Source organism: Procambarus clarkii, chromosome 85 (genome assembly GCF_040958095.1).
Source record: "Procambarus clarkii isolate CNS0578487 chromosome 85, FALCON_Pclarkii_2.0, whole genome shotgun sequence".
Taxonomy (NCBI): Eukaryota; Metazoa; Arthropoda; class Malacostraca; order Decapoda; family Cambaridae; genus Procambarus; species Procambarus clarkii.
In genome coordinates this window covers 19,337,432-19,353,735 of record NC_091234.1, presented here as the reverse complement: position 1 = coordinate 19,353,735, position 16,304 = coordinate 19,337,432, and the positions used below count along the sequence as shown (strand labels likewise).

General features: G+C 47.0%; 1 protein-coding gene across 10 annotated transcripts in view; it reads right to left on the bottom strand.

The window, feature by feature from the left end:
• Ih (hyperpolarization activated cyclic nucleotide gated potassium channel Ih) overlaps window positions 1-16,304 on the bottom strand; it is a 359,520-nt gene that overhangs the window by 48,060 nt on the left and 295,156 nt on the right. For all 10 annotated transcript variants that reach the window (XM_069316752.1, XM_069316753.1, XM_069316754.1 and 7 more), the window contains one exon: window positions 3,061-3,210. In XM_069316752.1, coding sequence (XP_069172853.1) covers window positions 3,061-3,210 — 150 coding nt within the window. The remainder of the gene's footprint in view (window positions 1-3,060; window positions 3,211-16,304) is intronic.

Here is a 16,304-nt window from a genome sequence, read left to right as displayed (position 1 = left end):
CCCGGATCTGTCTCTTGGATTGCAAACTCCTTTACTGTTACAGATTTGGGTATTTCCTCTTATAAAATGTCACCAGTGGCAGCAACAGCCAATGATGGCATGTCTGCTGAGACTGGATTTAATTAATTTTGCCCCGAGGGGCGAGTTTATTGGGCAGCGCCACTCATCTTGTGAGTGAACATACCGCCATAGCAGAATGTACAACACTCCCCAATAGGAAGAAAACCCGCTGGGTTGTTCATCCTGTATGATTGGTAGCACGAATGGATGTAGATGTGGATGCTGTATCTAAAGGAACAGTACTAGTGGCTGACATTGCAGGAGTGGATGCTATATCTGAAGGAATGGTATGAGTGGCTGTCATTGCACCTGTACTCACCTAATTGTGCTTGCGGGGGTTGAGCTCTGGCTCTTTGGTCCCGCCTCTCAACCGTCAATCAACTGGTGTACAGATTCCTGAGCCTATTGGGCTCTATCATATCTACATTTGAAACTGTGAATGGAGTCAGCCTCCACCACATCACTTCCTAATGCATTCCATTTGCTAACTACTCTGACACTGAAAAAGTTCTTTCTAACGTCTCTGAACCTGTGTTGAACTCTGAACCTGTGTTGAACCTGTTCAACCTGTGTTGAACCACGATGTTAATTTAGGAAGTTTTCCTATTTTCTCCTTCACTGTATCTCTTCCGCTTCTGTACTCCACTCAAAACATTACGTTTAATTTCTGCTGAAAGGGCTATTCACCTGTAAATATATATATATATATATATATATATATATATATATATATATATATATATATATATATATATATATATATATATATATATATATATATATATATATATATTAAATATTTAGTATTTAGTCCCACACCAGCATGTAGGGTTATATTATATAAGTGTGCTTGCAACAAAACCTAAATATTTAAACATTCTGCTTCCATAATGTTCATGTCCTATGCTCGTGGGACCCTCCCTATGCTCGTGGGGACCCCTATGCTTGTGGGGACCCCTATGCTCATGGTGTCCCTATGCTCGTGGGGACCCCTATGCTTGTGGGGCCCCTATGCTCATGGTGTCCCTATGCTCGTGGGGACCCCTATGCTTGTGGGGACCCCTATGCTCATGGTGTCCCTATGCTCGTGGGGACCCCTATGCTTGTGGGGCCCCTATGCTCATGGTGCAACCTGTCCTCTTAAAAAGAATGTCGCATTTGGCCGTTTGCCCGTATGGCCGAATATGGACGTAATTTGAAAATTAAAAAAAATGAAAATAAATTTGGGATTTTTTTTTTCAACAACAGTAAGTTAAGGGTCCTCTGATAGGTTAGGTGGGCAGGAAATTCTCATAAAGTTCCAAAACGTCATGAAAAACGTGAATTGAAAGTCATCTATTCTAACCTTACAAAGTCGGCCGGACGACTCAAACAGAAAACGGAACAGTACGTCACTTTTGTGAGTCGATTTCCTTTCAAATTACGTCCAAATTTGGCCATAGTGCGCATACGAGCCAAAAGTGACGTTATTTTTAAGAGGACGGGTTGCATGGTGTCCCTATGCTCGTGGGGACCCCTATGCTTGTGGGGCCCCTATGCTCATGGTGTCCCTATGCTCGTGGGGACCCCTATGCTTGTGGTGCCCCTATGCTCATGGTGTCCCTATGCTCGTGGGGACCCGGGCAAGTGGCCATCGGACCCCATGCAGTATGACAGCTCTGGGTCACACTGAAGATAATCACAGTTAACACTTGTTATAGCTTAATCAATCATAATACAGTTGAATGCAGATAACACAGTTCGTCAGGCAGTCACAGTGGAAATATAGCATTTGACACATGTCAATAGTCATTAAACAAATCATAGGGGTTATGAAGATGTTTCAATATGAATCTTGATGAGAGTCTACAGTCAGGAGGGAGCCATTACCTTACCCTGACGTGTGTAAGATGTTGGAACACAGGGCAAATACCATAAAACATGCTCTGAATCCCTTACACGTGGAGGGGAAGATACAGGGATGGAGGGGGTGGGGGTGGGGGGGGGGTAAAGAGGGGCGTGGAAAAGGAGAGAAGGGTCTACACGCCCCTTTCCTCCTCCCCTTCCACTACACGTGGAGGAAACAGAGGGACGTATAGAGCACACATGGAGGGAACACAGAGGGACATGTAGAGCAAACGTGGTGGGAACACAGAGGGACGTGTAGAGCACACATGGAGGGAACACAGAGGGACATGTAGAGCACACATGGAGGGAACACAGAGGGACATGTAGAGCAAACGTGGTGGGAACACAGAGGGACGTGTAGAGCACACATGGAGGGAACACAGAGGGACATGTAGAGCACACATGGAGGGAACACAGAGGGACGTGTAGAGCACACATGGAGGGAACACAGAGGGACGTGTAGAGCACACATGGAGGGAACACAGAGGGACATGTAGAGCAAACGTGGTGGGAACACAGAGGGACGTGTAGAGCAAACGTGGTGGGAACACAGAGGGACGTGTAGAGCACACATGGAGGGAACACAGAGGGACATGTAAAGCAAACGTGGTGGGAACACAGAGGGACGTGTAGAGCACACATGGAGGGAACACAGAGGGACATGTAGAGCACACATGGAGGGAACACAGAGGGACGTGTAGAGCAAACGTGGTGGGAACACAGAGGGACGTGTAGAGCACACATGGAGGGAACACAGAGGGACATGTAGAGCAAACGTGGTGGGAACACAGAGGGACGTGTAGAGCACACATGGAGGGAACACAGAGGGACATGTAGAGCAAACGTGGTGGGAACACAGAGGGACGTGTAGAGCACACATGGAGGGAACACAGAGGGACATGTAGAGCACACGTGGAGGGAACACAGAGGGACATGTAGAGCACACATGGAGGGAACACAGAGGGACATGTAGAGCACACATGGAGGGAACACAGAGGGACATGTAGAGCACACGTGGTGGGAACACAGAGGGACATGTAGAGCACACATGGTGGGAACACAGAGGGACGTGTAGAGCACACATGGAGGGAACACAAAGGAAGGCAGACTCACCTGGAGCTCGTTGATGGCTACCCAGGAGTTAGAAGGGAACCCCTGCAGCATAGGGACGAGGAACTGTAAGCATCCTGACCAGTGGCCGATCAGCAGCATCATGGAGATGAGGTTGAAGATGCGCATGAAGACGGACGCCATGTTGAGGAACTGTATGTGGGGAAAGGCGGGAGGAGGCCATTCAGGATAGCAGCTGGCACTTGTCCCTGTAGGCGAGGTGGCCCTTCAAGGTCACTCTCTGCGTGCTAGTATACCCATCATTACTCATTATACGTGTCTGCAGCACCAAGTCTTGTTACCATGAAGATACATTTATTTCGTCATTATATTACACAATTTGAGTGATGCTTTATAATGATGTTACAAACTGACGGCAAACATGACACTTCTTGCTCAAAACTTTACTTCCTAGAACTAACCTTTGATGGCTGTCTGCCTTAAATTCCGAACACTCGTGGAATCATCTTTGTGAGTTTCACAAGATGAAATTTCTCGCCTCAGGCTTAGTCAAAAGTCTCATCCAAAGTGTATTCGGAATTTAAACGAGACTCTATGACTTGCTAGATGTGTTGATTATGAGGTGTTTGTGTGTATGTGTTCCTTTCCAAGCAATGCTTTATTCTCATACCTGTGAGAAGCGAGAAGGAAATGTGAAGCATGCACATGCAGCACCACGAGTGTCCTAAACTCTTTTTCGCTCTAATATATATACCACTGAGAAAAATAACACTAGTCCATTTCATATGAACAATGCAATGAATCAGGCACGAGACTATGGTGACGTCAATGTCTCAGACCCCCCTCCCCCCGCCAATGGTCTTCCAGCGAGTGTTCAACACAGGTGTTGGGGTCCCCAGCCCCTACACACACACACACACACACACACACACACACACACACACACACACACACACACACACACACACACGCACACACACGCACACGTACGCACACGTACGTATGTACGTGTGTTTCAACACCTGTTATACCTAGCTCCATAATGTGAGGTATATATTGTGTATCTATATTATTCAGTATGATGCATGAGTCATATTACTAACACAACACACTATATATATATATATATATATATATATATATATATATATATATATATATATATATATATATATATATATATATATATATATATATATATATATATATATATATATATATATATATATATATATATAGACCACCAAACGTGTCTTAAGTGAGTCCGTGCGCAAGGCACCCTCTGGCTCTCGTGGTCAAAGCTACACAGCCTGGACATGGTCAAAGATATAAAGGAGGTCCTCTCAAAATAGCAAGGCAAAGCCCCTGTACTAAAAGAGGAGGTAGTAAACCAAGCAACCTTGGAGGAATTTGAGTTTATGATAGATGAGGTCAAAAGGAATCTGTTGGAGCTGAATGTGACAAAGGCTGTTGGGCCTGACAGAATCTCACCATGGATACTAAATGAGGGTGCAGAAGCAGTGTGCCCCACTCTATGATGTATAACAGGTCACTGCAAACGGGAGACCTGCCAGAAAGCTGGAAGACAGCTAATGCAGTCCCAGTATACAAAAAGGGTGACAGGCAAGTGGCACTGAACTACAGGCCAGTTTCCCTAACTTGTATACCATTCAAGGTGATGGAGCAAATCGTGAGGAAAAGGCTCGTAGAACATCTGGAGAAATGGAGTTTTGTAACACATCAATAGCATGGGTTCAGGGATGGTAAATCGTGCCTCACAGGGTTAATAGAATTCTATGACCAGGCGACAAAAATTAGACAAGAAATTAGGTTAGGCCGAGTGCATTTTCCTGGACTGTCAGAAAGCCTTTGACACAGTACCACATAAAAGGCTGTTACAAAAGTTGGAGCAGCAGGCAGGAGTAAAGTGAAGGTGCTCCAGAGGATAAGGGAGTATCTAAGCAACAGGAAACACAGTAACTGTGAGGAGGGAGACATCAGAGTGGCGAGATGTCACCAGCGGAGTCCCATAGGGCTCTGTACTTGGACCCATCCTGTTTCTGATATATGTAAACGATCTTCCAGAGGGTATAGACTAATTCTTCTCAATGTTTGCTGATAATGCAAAAATTATGAAAATAATAAAAACAGATGAAGATAGACAGAGACTACAGAATGCCATGGACAAAAATTGAGGAATGGTCTAGGAAATGGCTACTAAAGTTTAACTCGGATAAATGTAAAGTAATGAAATTAAGCGAAGGGAGCAGGAGGCCGAACACATGGTACCATCTGGGAGGTAAACTCCGGCAAGAGTCAAATAAAAAGATCTGGGGGGTGGGGGCTGATATTACACCGAACCTGTCCCCAGAAGTCCACATCAAGAGGATACCATCAGCGGCATATGCTAGATTGGCCAACATAAGAATTACCTTTAGAAACTTGTGTAAGGAATCGTTCAGGACCTTGTATACCACTTATGTCAGACCAATCCCAGAATATGCAGCTCCAGCTTGGAGTCCATACCTAGTTAAACAAAATACAAAGAGAAGATTCAGAGGTATGACACCAGACTAGTCCCATAACTAAGAGATATGAGTTATGAGGAAAGGCTACGGGAGCTAAACTTCAGGTCCCTGGAAGACAAAAGAGTAAGAGGAGACATGATCACCATCTACACAATTCTCAGATAAATTGACAGGGTTACTTTGCATTGATTTCGGGGTTCAACATCCCCACAGCATGGTGGACAAAAACAAACTATTTAGCAAGGGTGTTACACACACATGGGGCCTGGTGGCTGAGTGGACAGCACTTGGGACTCATAATCCTATGGCCCGGGGGTCGATCCCCGGTTACGGCGGAAACAAATGGGCAGAGTTTCTTTCACCCTGATGCTCCTGTTACCTAGTAGTAAATAACCTGGGAGTTAGACAATTATTACGGGCTGCTTCCTGATGGTTTGTGTGTGTGAAAAAAAGTTGATTGGTTGACAGTCAAGAGGCAGGACCAAAGAGCCAGAGCTCAACCCCCGCAAGCACAACTAGATGAGTACAGTCTGGTCATAGTCAAAGCTACACAGCTTGGACACGTTTAGGGTTTAGGACTACACAGAATTTGTAGTGGTCAGTGTTATGCAGTAGTCATGGTCAGTGTTACACAGTTACACAGGGACTTCGTGACAAATCGCCAACATGGGTTCAGGGAGGGTAAATCTTGCCTTACAGGCTTGATAGAATTCTACGACCAGGTGACAAAGATTAAAAAAGAAAGAGAGGGCTGGGCGGACTGCATTTTCTTGGATTGTCGGAAAGCCTTTGACACAGTACCCACATAAGAGGCTGGTACATAAGCTGGAGAGACAGGCAGGTGTAGCTAGTAAGGTGCTCCAGTGGATAAGGGAGTACCTAAGCAATAGGAAGCAGAGAGTTATGGTGAGGGGTGAGACCTCAGAGTGGCGTGAAGTCACCAGTGGAGTCCCACAGGGCTCTGTACTCAGCCCTATCTCGTTTCTGATATATGTAAATGATCTCCCGGAGGGTATAGATTCATTTCTCTCAATGTTTGCAAACGATGCCAAAATTATGAGAAGGATTAAAACAGAGGAGGGCTGCTTGAGGCTTCAAGAAGACCTAGACAAGCTGAAGGAATGGTCGAACAAATGGTTGTTAGAGTTTAATCCAAGCAAATGTAATGTAATGAAGATAGGCGTAGGGAGCAGGAGGCCAGATACTAGGTATCATCTGGAAGATGAAATTCTTCAAGAGTTAGAGAGAAAAAGAGTCTTGGGGGTTGACATCACGCCAGACCTGTTCCCTGCAGCCCATATCAAGAGGATAACATCAGCGGCATATGCCAGGTTGGCTAACATAAGAACGGCATTCAGAAACTTGTGTAAAGAATCATTCAGAAATTTGTATACCACATATGTCAGGCCAATCCTGGAGTATGCAGCCCCAGCATGGAGTCCATATCTAGTCAAGGAAGACCAAACTGGAAAAGGTTCAAAGGTTTGCCACCAGACTAGTATCCGAGCTGAGAGGTATGAGCTACGAGGAGAGACTACGGGAATTAAACCTTACTTCGCTGGATGACAGAAGAGTTAGGGGGGGACATGATCACCACATTCAAGATTCTCAAGGGAATTGATAGGGTAGATAAAGACAGGCTATAACACAAGGGGCACACACACTATGGGACACAGATGGAAACTGAGTGCCCAAATGAGCCACAGAGATATTAGAAAGAACTTTTTTAGTGTCAGAGTGGTTGAGAAATGGAATGCATTAGGAAGTGATGTGGTGGAGGCTGACTCCATACACAGTTTCAAGTGTAGATATGATAGAGCCCAATAGGCTCAGGAACCTGTACACCTGTTGATTGACAGTTGAGAGGCGGGACCAAAGAGCCAGAGCTCAACCCCTGCAAGCACAATTAGGTGAGTACAGTAGTTATGGTCAATGTTACTGCGTAACATTGTTGCACAGTTGGCACTATCAATGTTGCACAATAATCATGGTCAATGTTGCAAAGTAGTTATGTGTCATGGTCAAGGTTATGCAGTAATCATGTGTCATGGTCACTGTTACACAGTGGCCACGAGTCATGGGCATGGCTACACAGTACCTAGTCATGATCAAAGTTGCACAGTGCCTGGTCATGCATTATGGTCAGTGGTACATACATAATTAAAACAACATATAGTGGTCACCGAGTTAAAAGTTAGTCAATTGGTTAAAGGTTATGTGATGGTCAAAGGTTGGCTAACTTTGAGGTACAATGACCACATACACTGGGAGGACCTGCCTGTGTGGTCACCGCCGGCAGGGACTCCAGCTCCTGGTCCTAGTGTGGGCAGGTCGACCGCCCTGGGCCCAAGGGGCGCCCTTGTGAGATTTCTACCAGTTTACTGACTGGTCCCTAAGCAGTGATCTATAGTCAGTTATACTAATCATACTGACGGTGCCTGTATAGCTGGCACCCCTGGACATGATACCTGCTTGATGGGGTTCTGGGAGTTGTTCTTCTTCCCAAGCTCGACCCGAGGTCAGGCTTGACTCGTGAGAGTTTGGTCCACCAGGATGATGCTTGGAGTGGCCCACTGGCCCACTTATCCATCACACCCTGGTTGGTCCAGTACTCCTTGAAGAAAACTGTCTAGTTTTCTCCTGAAGATGTCCACGGTTGTTCCGGCAATATTTTTTATACTCGCTGGGAGGATGTTGAACATCGGTGGACCTCTGATGTTTATACAGTGTTCTCTGATAGTGCCTACATACTGACAGTGCCTCCATGACTGGCATCCTGGACATACAAAGTCTCAACTTCTCCAAGCTCTCCACCTAAACTATATCACTATTGGTGGCTAAGAGTTATTAAGTAGTTTTGGTTAAGTTGTTTTTAGGGTTCCAGGACAAAGTGTTTGGTGGCAACACATGCGGAGACTGTCTTCTTGTCTGCCATTTTGACATAAACACACCCATATGGTGAAGTCCCTGATGAGCCCCCCCCCCAAAAAAAAGAGGAAAATGACGACACATGATCTCAATTGAGCTCCGGGATGTGCAGCGTTCTGCCTCCTGTGCTCACTATAGGAGCTTCACTACTTTCCATTACTCAAACTAGATCATTGCGCCATTCTGGAGGTAGAACAAAAACAAACTAAAGTTGATCAATTCCATGCTAGCTCAGGGACCGCTGAAGAAACTGACCATTGGAAAATTATGTCTCAAAGGAGGACATTAATTCAAAGTTGCAAATTTACCTTATGTTGTTTTTAATCTTATGAAAGAAGTCTTAGCTAATATTATGCCTCCAGTGCGTGCAACACATCGCTCAACACCTGGCCATCCCCTGTCCATGCCCAGTGACCCTTAGGAGAGAAGGGACTGAGTGAGCACGAGTGAGGCCCCAGAGTGAGCACAAGTGCAGCCCTGGAGTGAGCATGAGTGCAGCCCTGGAGTGAGCAAGAGCACGGCCCCAGAGTGAGCATGAATGGCCCTTAACCTTCTCTATCGTGGAGCTCCCGCATACACCTCCTGATGGGCCCACGTGTCACAAGCCTAAATGCAACCACGAAGGAGCAGCCATGCACCGGGCAACACTCCCCGTCTCCTTGTGCTCTCACTAGCCTCATATATCACAAGCCAAAACCAAATAAAAGAGGAAGCAGTATAAACCTGTCATGGTGGTAACAAGTTATTGTAATATCCTGAGAGTAAAACTGGCGAGAAACATTATCTGGGAAAAAAAATGTTTTGAGAAAACAGAAAAAAAAGAATTCAAAATGAGCATTTAGCTATAGTAAGCTGGGTGCAGGGCGTGCACAGGCGGCGTCTGGGGCATGGGAGGGGGGCGCTAGTCCAGCACATGGATGGGTAACATACAACTAGGACAGACAGGCAGACGATTGACGGGACGACGGACAGGCATGGGTGGGGGGGAGGGGGGAGAGGAGGGTTAAGGTCGGTACTGTACATCCTAAGGTAAGAGGGATTAATTTACCTTAAAAAATGGAATATTGTAAACATTGTACGGCTTCCTTTTACGTCTGTTCAGGGCATCTGAGCCACCAGCCGGACTCCATCTCTCACTGTGTTTTTTGCGGCGGTTCTTAAGGATCTAGAACCGAAGAAAAAAGTAAAAGGCAAAGAGGTAAGGGCCAGGTTGAGGGGGAAGGAGAGGCAGAGTGAGAACGAACCGCTCGATAAAGGGTTGGTTGGGAGCCCCAAGTCTAGGCTCAGTCATACAAGCACAGGCCTGCCTCACACTGTTTCTATATTACCAGAACTTTTGTGCATACAATATAGTACAATAGTATAAGATGGACTCGGCCCAGATGCAAAAAGCCCTGAACCAGACAGAAAGGAGCCACAAGGCAGGGGGATGTTGTCTACGCACGCTGCATAGGGCCAGGTCGTGTCGCAGCTAGGGTCATGTCGCAGGCTAGGGTCGTGTCGCAGGCTAGGGTCGTGTTGCAGGCTAGGGGACGCCCAGCGAGCTAGACACACGACCACTGGAGGCCCTAAGCTCAGGGGTCGATAGGCTCGACACGCGTCCCTGGTGATCCCTGGCTGGGGGTCCAGAAGGCTCAACTATGCCCCTGGTGACCCCAAGCTGGGAAAGGGGTCAGAAGGCTCAACATGCATCCCCTGGTGACCCCAGGCTAGGGGGAAAGGGGTCAGAAGGATCAACATGCATCCCCTTGTGACCCCAGGCTAGGGGAGGGGAATCAGAAGGCTCGACACGCGCCCCTGGTGACCCCAACACAGACACCTTACAATCCACAAGGAAACCTCGGTGCTTAGTGATTGTAGTGATGGTGTAGTGAGTACGACAGATTGTGTGGAGCAACACCTCCACACATGTCATGGACAGATGTTATGGCAGAGTGCTGCACCACACCTGCTCAGCCCAGTACACCGGGTCTTCCTCACTCACCTGTCACCTGCCTCCAGCCGGAGCCAGAGACGTGTCACAAAATATGTAAAATTAAAAAAGTGATTACAAAACTTGCATTGCGAAGTGGTGTTGCACGATGTAAGAAAAATTACAATGACTAAATATACCTGGGGCCAGATTCACGAAGCAGTTACGCAAGCACTTAGAAACCTGTACATCTTTTCTCAGTCTTTGGCGGCATTGTTTACAATTATTAAACAGTTAATGAACTCCGAAGCACCAGGAGGCTGTTTATAACAATCACAACAGTTGATTGGCAAGTTTTCATGCTTGTAAACTGTTTAATAAATGTAACCAAAGCCGTCAAAGATTGAGGAAAGATGTACACGTTCGTAAGTGCTTGCGTAATTGCTAAGTGAATCTAGCCATTGGTTATTAGCTCAGCTGGTGAATGATCCATAATGATTGACTTGATCTGACCCTTGACAGAGGTAGACTCATTGGGGTGTCCATGCTGAAGCTGTCGACCGCTACTGTAAACACAAGTGGTAGTGGCAGACAGCCTTAGCGTCACTGCACCCCAGAAGCATGCTCTAGTTAATGCAGCACTATGCAGCGAGCGCTTCGCCAATATCCCTCGGCTGATAGTCATCTTTTACACAACCTCGAGAGGTTAATTTTGAGAGAAAAACTAAGAAAGATTTGAGACATTGTAAGGCAAACCAGTGGCGGTAAAGAGAAGGAGGAGCACATATGAGTCCTGTTTCACATAAGCGTTAAAGAATACAAGATTAAGGTCATAACGGGAGGAAGCCAAAAGCTAGCAGTGTGAGGTGCTGGGCGCTCGCTCACACTCGCCATCACACGCAGTAAGACAAGAGAAAAAAAAGAAAAAGAAAGTCATAGCGAAAAATCTCGCAGGGACAAGCAAAAGACGTTACAGGCAACGCTCTTTAATCCAGAGAAAAGGATCCATACCTTGAAAGGAGAAGCTCATGTGGAACAAGAATCACATACGTTACAAAATATCTACATATACAGGTATATATTATACAGGTCATAGTCGACTCGTGGCGCTAGACAGGCAAGGTCCTCGGTCCACAGTCACTGTTCCACACGGAGTCCAGTATGACCAAATATATCACAAGATCTACAAACAAATTAAGGAAGTGGAAGAGGAAACAATTAGTACTGAGAGTTGGGGCGTCTATACAGGGTAAGCCTGGAGGGCTGTACGGGAAGGTGTGTGCGCGTGTGCCTGCATGTGTGTGGGTGTGTGTGTGAGTGTGTGTGTGAGTGTGTGAAGAAAGCAAACTTGGTATGTAGAGGAGCTGTACAAGAAACAAAGAGAAGAGAGTGTGTGTGTGTGTGTGTGTGTGTGTGTGTGTGTGTGTGTGTGTGTGTGTGTGTGTGTGTGTGTGTGTGTGTGTGTGTGTGTGTGTGTGTGTGTTTGTGAGTGTGTGTGTGAGTGTGTGTGGGTGTGTGTGTGAGTGTGTGATAGGGAGAAGAAATGAAGGAGAAACAGAACCAACAATATAGAGATGAGGAGGAAGCTGGTGGAATTCAGCAGTTAACATTAGCAATTACAGTTTGAGTATACAATGCAGCAGATGTAGAGGGGTGTATGCAGGTGTAGAGGTGTATACAGCAGGTGTAGAGGGTGTATACAGCAGGTGTAGAGGGTGTATACAGCAGGTGTAGAGGGTGTAAACAGAAGGTGTAGAGGGTGTATGCAGCAGAAGTACATCTGAGGTAGTTTGGTGTACACCTGAGGTTGTTTGGTGTACACCTGAGGTTGTTTGGTGTACACCTGAGGTTGTCAGGTGTACATCTGATGTAGTCTGGTGTACACCTGAGGTTGTCAGGTGTACATCTGATGTAGTCTGGTGTACACCTGAGGTTGTCGAATGAGTAGAGCTAAGGTTGTTGGGTGTAGAGCCGAGGTCATATCGCCTTTAAAGCTGAGGTTACCGAGTGTAGAGCTAAAGATATTAGGTGTAGAACTGAGTTTATCGAATGTTGAGGTGAGGTTATTGGGTGTAGATCTGAAGTTACTGATTGTAGACCTGAGATTTCTAGTGTAGAGCTGAGGTTTCCTGGTGTAGAGTTGGTTATCAGTTGTAGAGGTGAAGTTATTGGGAGTAAAGCCGAGGTTATCGGGTTTAAAGCCGAGGTTATTTGGGCGTAGAGGTTAGGTTATCTGGTGTAGAGTAGGTAAGTAATTTTCAAAAGAAGGCACCAAGCCAGAAAAGCTATGTAGCACCATCAAATGTGCGGAATAATCAGAGGGTGGTAAATATCACTGAGGATGCCAATATGAGAACAGAAGCGCATAAGGCGAACGATATAAAAAATATCCGATTCACCAAGAATTTTATTGAGGGACAAGTGACCGTGTGGGAAGGTCGGAAAGCAAGACGCATGCACGTTCTGGAAGTCCGGACATTCAACAAGGATATGCACGACTTTAAGAGATACAATGCAGTTTGGACAATAAGGAGCAGGGCAACGCTCCATTGCTTGTGAGTTAAGAGTGTATGTGCAACTTGCCAGAGCCGTTTCCCACCACCGGTTTTAGTGGTAGGAGGAAGGCCATGGGGACACACTACCCTTAAGAGCATGCAGCTTGTTACCAGTAATAGAAGACCAACAACCCTGCCAATGGACAAGGATGGAGGAACGAATAACTGGGTAAAAAGTCAGAATAAGGAATACCTTTCCGGGAGATGGGACAAGTGCGGAAAGCCTCCTTAGCAGCAGCGTCCTCACGCTCATTTAAGGACACACCAATATGGCTGGGAACCCAGCAAAACTTCAGTTTTAAATCTACTGGAGATGAGATTCAGCATTGGCTGTTTCTTATCTACCACAGGATGGACTGGATTAAAGGACTACAAAGCCATGAGGACATTGTGAGAGTCAACTACAACAACAAAGGAGGAATGACAGCGTGAAAGCAGTTGACGAAGAGCATAGAGAAGAGCATAAAGTTCTGCTGTGAAGATGCTAGTCTCCAGAGGCAGGCGACACACACAGGTGTGGTCAGGAAACACAACAGAGCAGCCTACACCGTCTGCACACTTTGACCCATCGGTGTAGACGGAAACAGAATGGGAGTGTGAAGAGAAGTGTTTAAGGAAAAGACGTTTCAGAACTGTAGGAGGGGTAAGAGCTTTAGTCACTTGGGTCAGTGTTTTACAAAATTTAGGAAGGGAGACCCTCCACGGGTGGCAAGGTCGGAACAACACGAGGAGAAATATTGGTAACATTAACCAAAAGATAATTTTGTAGGCAAGTCAACCATACAGAAAGAGGAAGGTGAAGGAGAACAGTGACCACAGGAGGGGTAAAAGTCAAAGCACGGCATAGGCAAGAGTGAGGGTTTTGTAAGGACTGCACAAGGTAGCGAAGACGGTAGGAATCAAGGCGGTCCTGGAGAGTCAGGACGCCGGTTTCAACATATAGGCTGAGGGTAGGAGTCGACAAAAGGCACCAAAGCTGAGGCTTAACCCAGTATGGTGCAGAGCATCAAGACAACGAAGAGTAGAAGGAGAAGCAGACGAGTAAGCAGGGCAGCCATAATCGAGTTTAGACAGAACGAGAGAGAAGTGTGTGCCTATCAGCTTCCTAAGAAGTATGATAGGTGCCCTTGACTGCCCCTCGCCCCCTCCCTATCTGGCCAGTTGTCGCTGTGAGGCGGCTTGGTGGGCGACTGCCGGAGTGTGATGCTCCTTGGGTCAATCCTCTGTCCTTTTGGAGCTTTATACTCCTGCTGCTGTCTTCACCACTTTTGCCAGATGTCTTTTCCTTTTCCTTGTTTCATTTTTCTCCCCCCCCCCCCTCTTCTTTCTAATTCTCATTTTCCGCCGACCTTTTGCCAGTCTTGATTATTCTTTCAGACTACTTCTGTTTTGATGCCTGGGTGTTTGGGGAGGCATACTCTCTCACCCATAGAACTATGGTACCCAACGTCGCGAGTAAGGGGACACTTTTATTGGCCATCCTTCTTTCGTCTGAATCTGATCTCAACAGACTGACGGTTCTTAAGGTGGCGTTTGTGGGGAGTATACTCACAACACACCCCTAGGGGGCCCCCGGCAAGACCGGCAACATGTCTCGTGTTGGGTGTCCTATCCTCTAATTGTGGCTCTGTGGTGGGTATGGGGCACAATCATGAATGAAAGTATTACCTCTCGTTTTCATGTTGCTGAATACTGTTCCTCTTACGACTTCTCAGGCTCCTGGGGTGAGCAACCAAGCCCCCGAGTCGGACTGTGTTGGAAGACCAGGCTCTGTAGCCCCCGCTACACTGGGCCCAGACCTAGTTCCTGTGACCCTCCTGACTACTTTCCTTGGCTCCCTTAATTCCTCTGTGGTTGGGTCGAGCCCCAAGCCCCCAGAGGTGACCACCTCATTCCCTGGCACGGTTCAGTATCTCATTGTGACTACTGAGCCTTTTAACCCCACTCTCTCTAGGGGTTCTGAACTCCGTCCCCACCACGGCCGCACTCACATGATCTCTTCCCATACTAATACGTACAATGCCTTGTTTGGTCCTGCTTCGTGGGCTAAATACTTTGATCTCCTCCATCTGGATTCTACACCTCCTGACGATTTCTCCCTCCATAAACACTTTGTTGATTCGGTAGATGCCTCTGTTACTTTTAACCCCACCCAGTTTGGTACACGTGTCGCCGCTGCTCCTTCTTAGGATGCAGTTACCCACTTAGCCGCCTTGTCGTGCATTGGGGAGACTCTTGTTCGTGTCTCCAAAAACCCTTAGTTAAATACCAGTGTTGCCATTCTCCCTCCGCACCATGTTGCAACTGGTGTTAGGGACCTAAAAGACTGCCATGAGGATAGTAAACACATCCTCGAAGCTCAAGGCCATCCTGTCCTCCAGGTGGACACATTCACTCGACTCCCTCGTGGTTGTCATCATCAGCCCCTTCGAGTTGTGAAAATCACCTTTGATAGTAGGACCCTTCAGCCCTCTATCATTCTTGCTGGTGCCAGGTGTTCCGTTCAGGAGTACATCCCCTCTCCTATACTTTGTAATAAGTGCTGGAAGTTCGGGTACGGTGCTCTCAAATGCTCAAGTCTTTTCTCTCTATGCCCCATGTGTGGGAGCGATGACCACTCTAAGACAGATTGCTTTTCTCCCCAGGCTTGCTGCCTCAATTGAGGTGAGGGCCACTCCTGCCTTCTCCCACACGTGTATACACTACAAGCTTGAGGAAGCCGTCCTCAACTTGAAACACCGGGATCGTTTGACTTTTCCTGAAGCGAGACACCAAGTCCGCCATCTCCACCCTTTCACTGGCGTATCTTATACTCGCGTTCTCTCTCTCCTCGTCCTTCCCACCTTCCTCAGTCACATAACCGTTTCTAGGCCTTGGACTCAGACACACCCACCGCCTCCTCTCCTGTTCCTTTACATCCTGTCCCGAAAGGTCTCTCTTGGTTTCCCATCTGGAGCTTCCCCCCTTCCTACCCAGTCCGCCATGTCTCCTGTGTCTTTTTTCCCATCTCCCCCCCCCCCATCCTTCTTCCCAACCCAACCCTCTCTTGGCCCTCCACGCCGCCTGTCTGTCCAGGCTGTTGTCCATCATCCTTCCAGCAATCTTCATGTTGTTTGCCCCCGTTTCTTCTTCTACTGTTGAGACCTTTGAGTCTGTCGCCCAGTACGTTGTTGCTGTTGTTCTGTCTCTTTGAGTCAGAAACATAAGCCTGGTCTTCCATCACAGTCCGTCTCGGGGGGCCTGGTCGCCCACCCCACGAGCTTGGGTAAGAGAGGCCTGTTCAGTTTCCATATATATCATCCCCACGACCGGGCAGCGGGGACGCTAAGCCCCGGAAGCACCTCAAGGTAACCATCATCCATT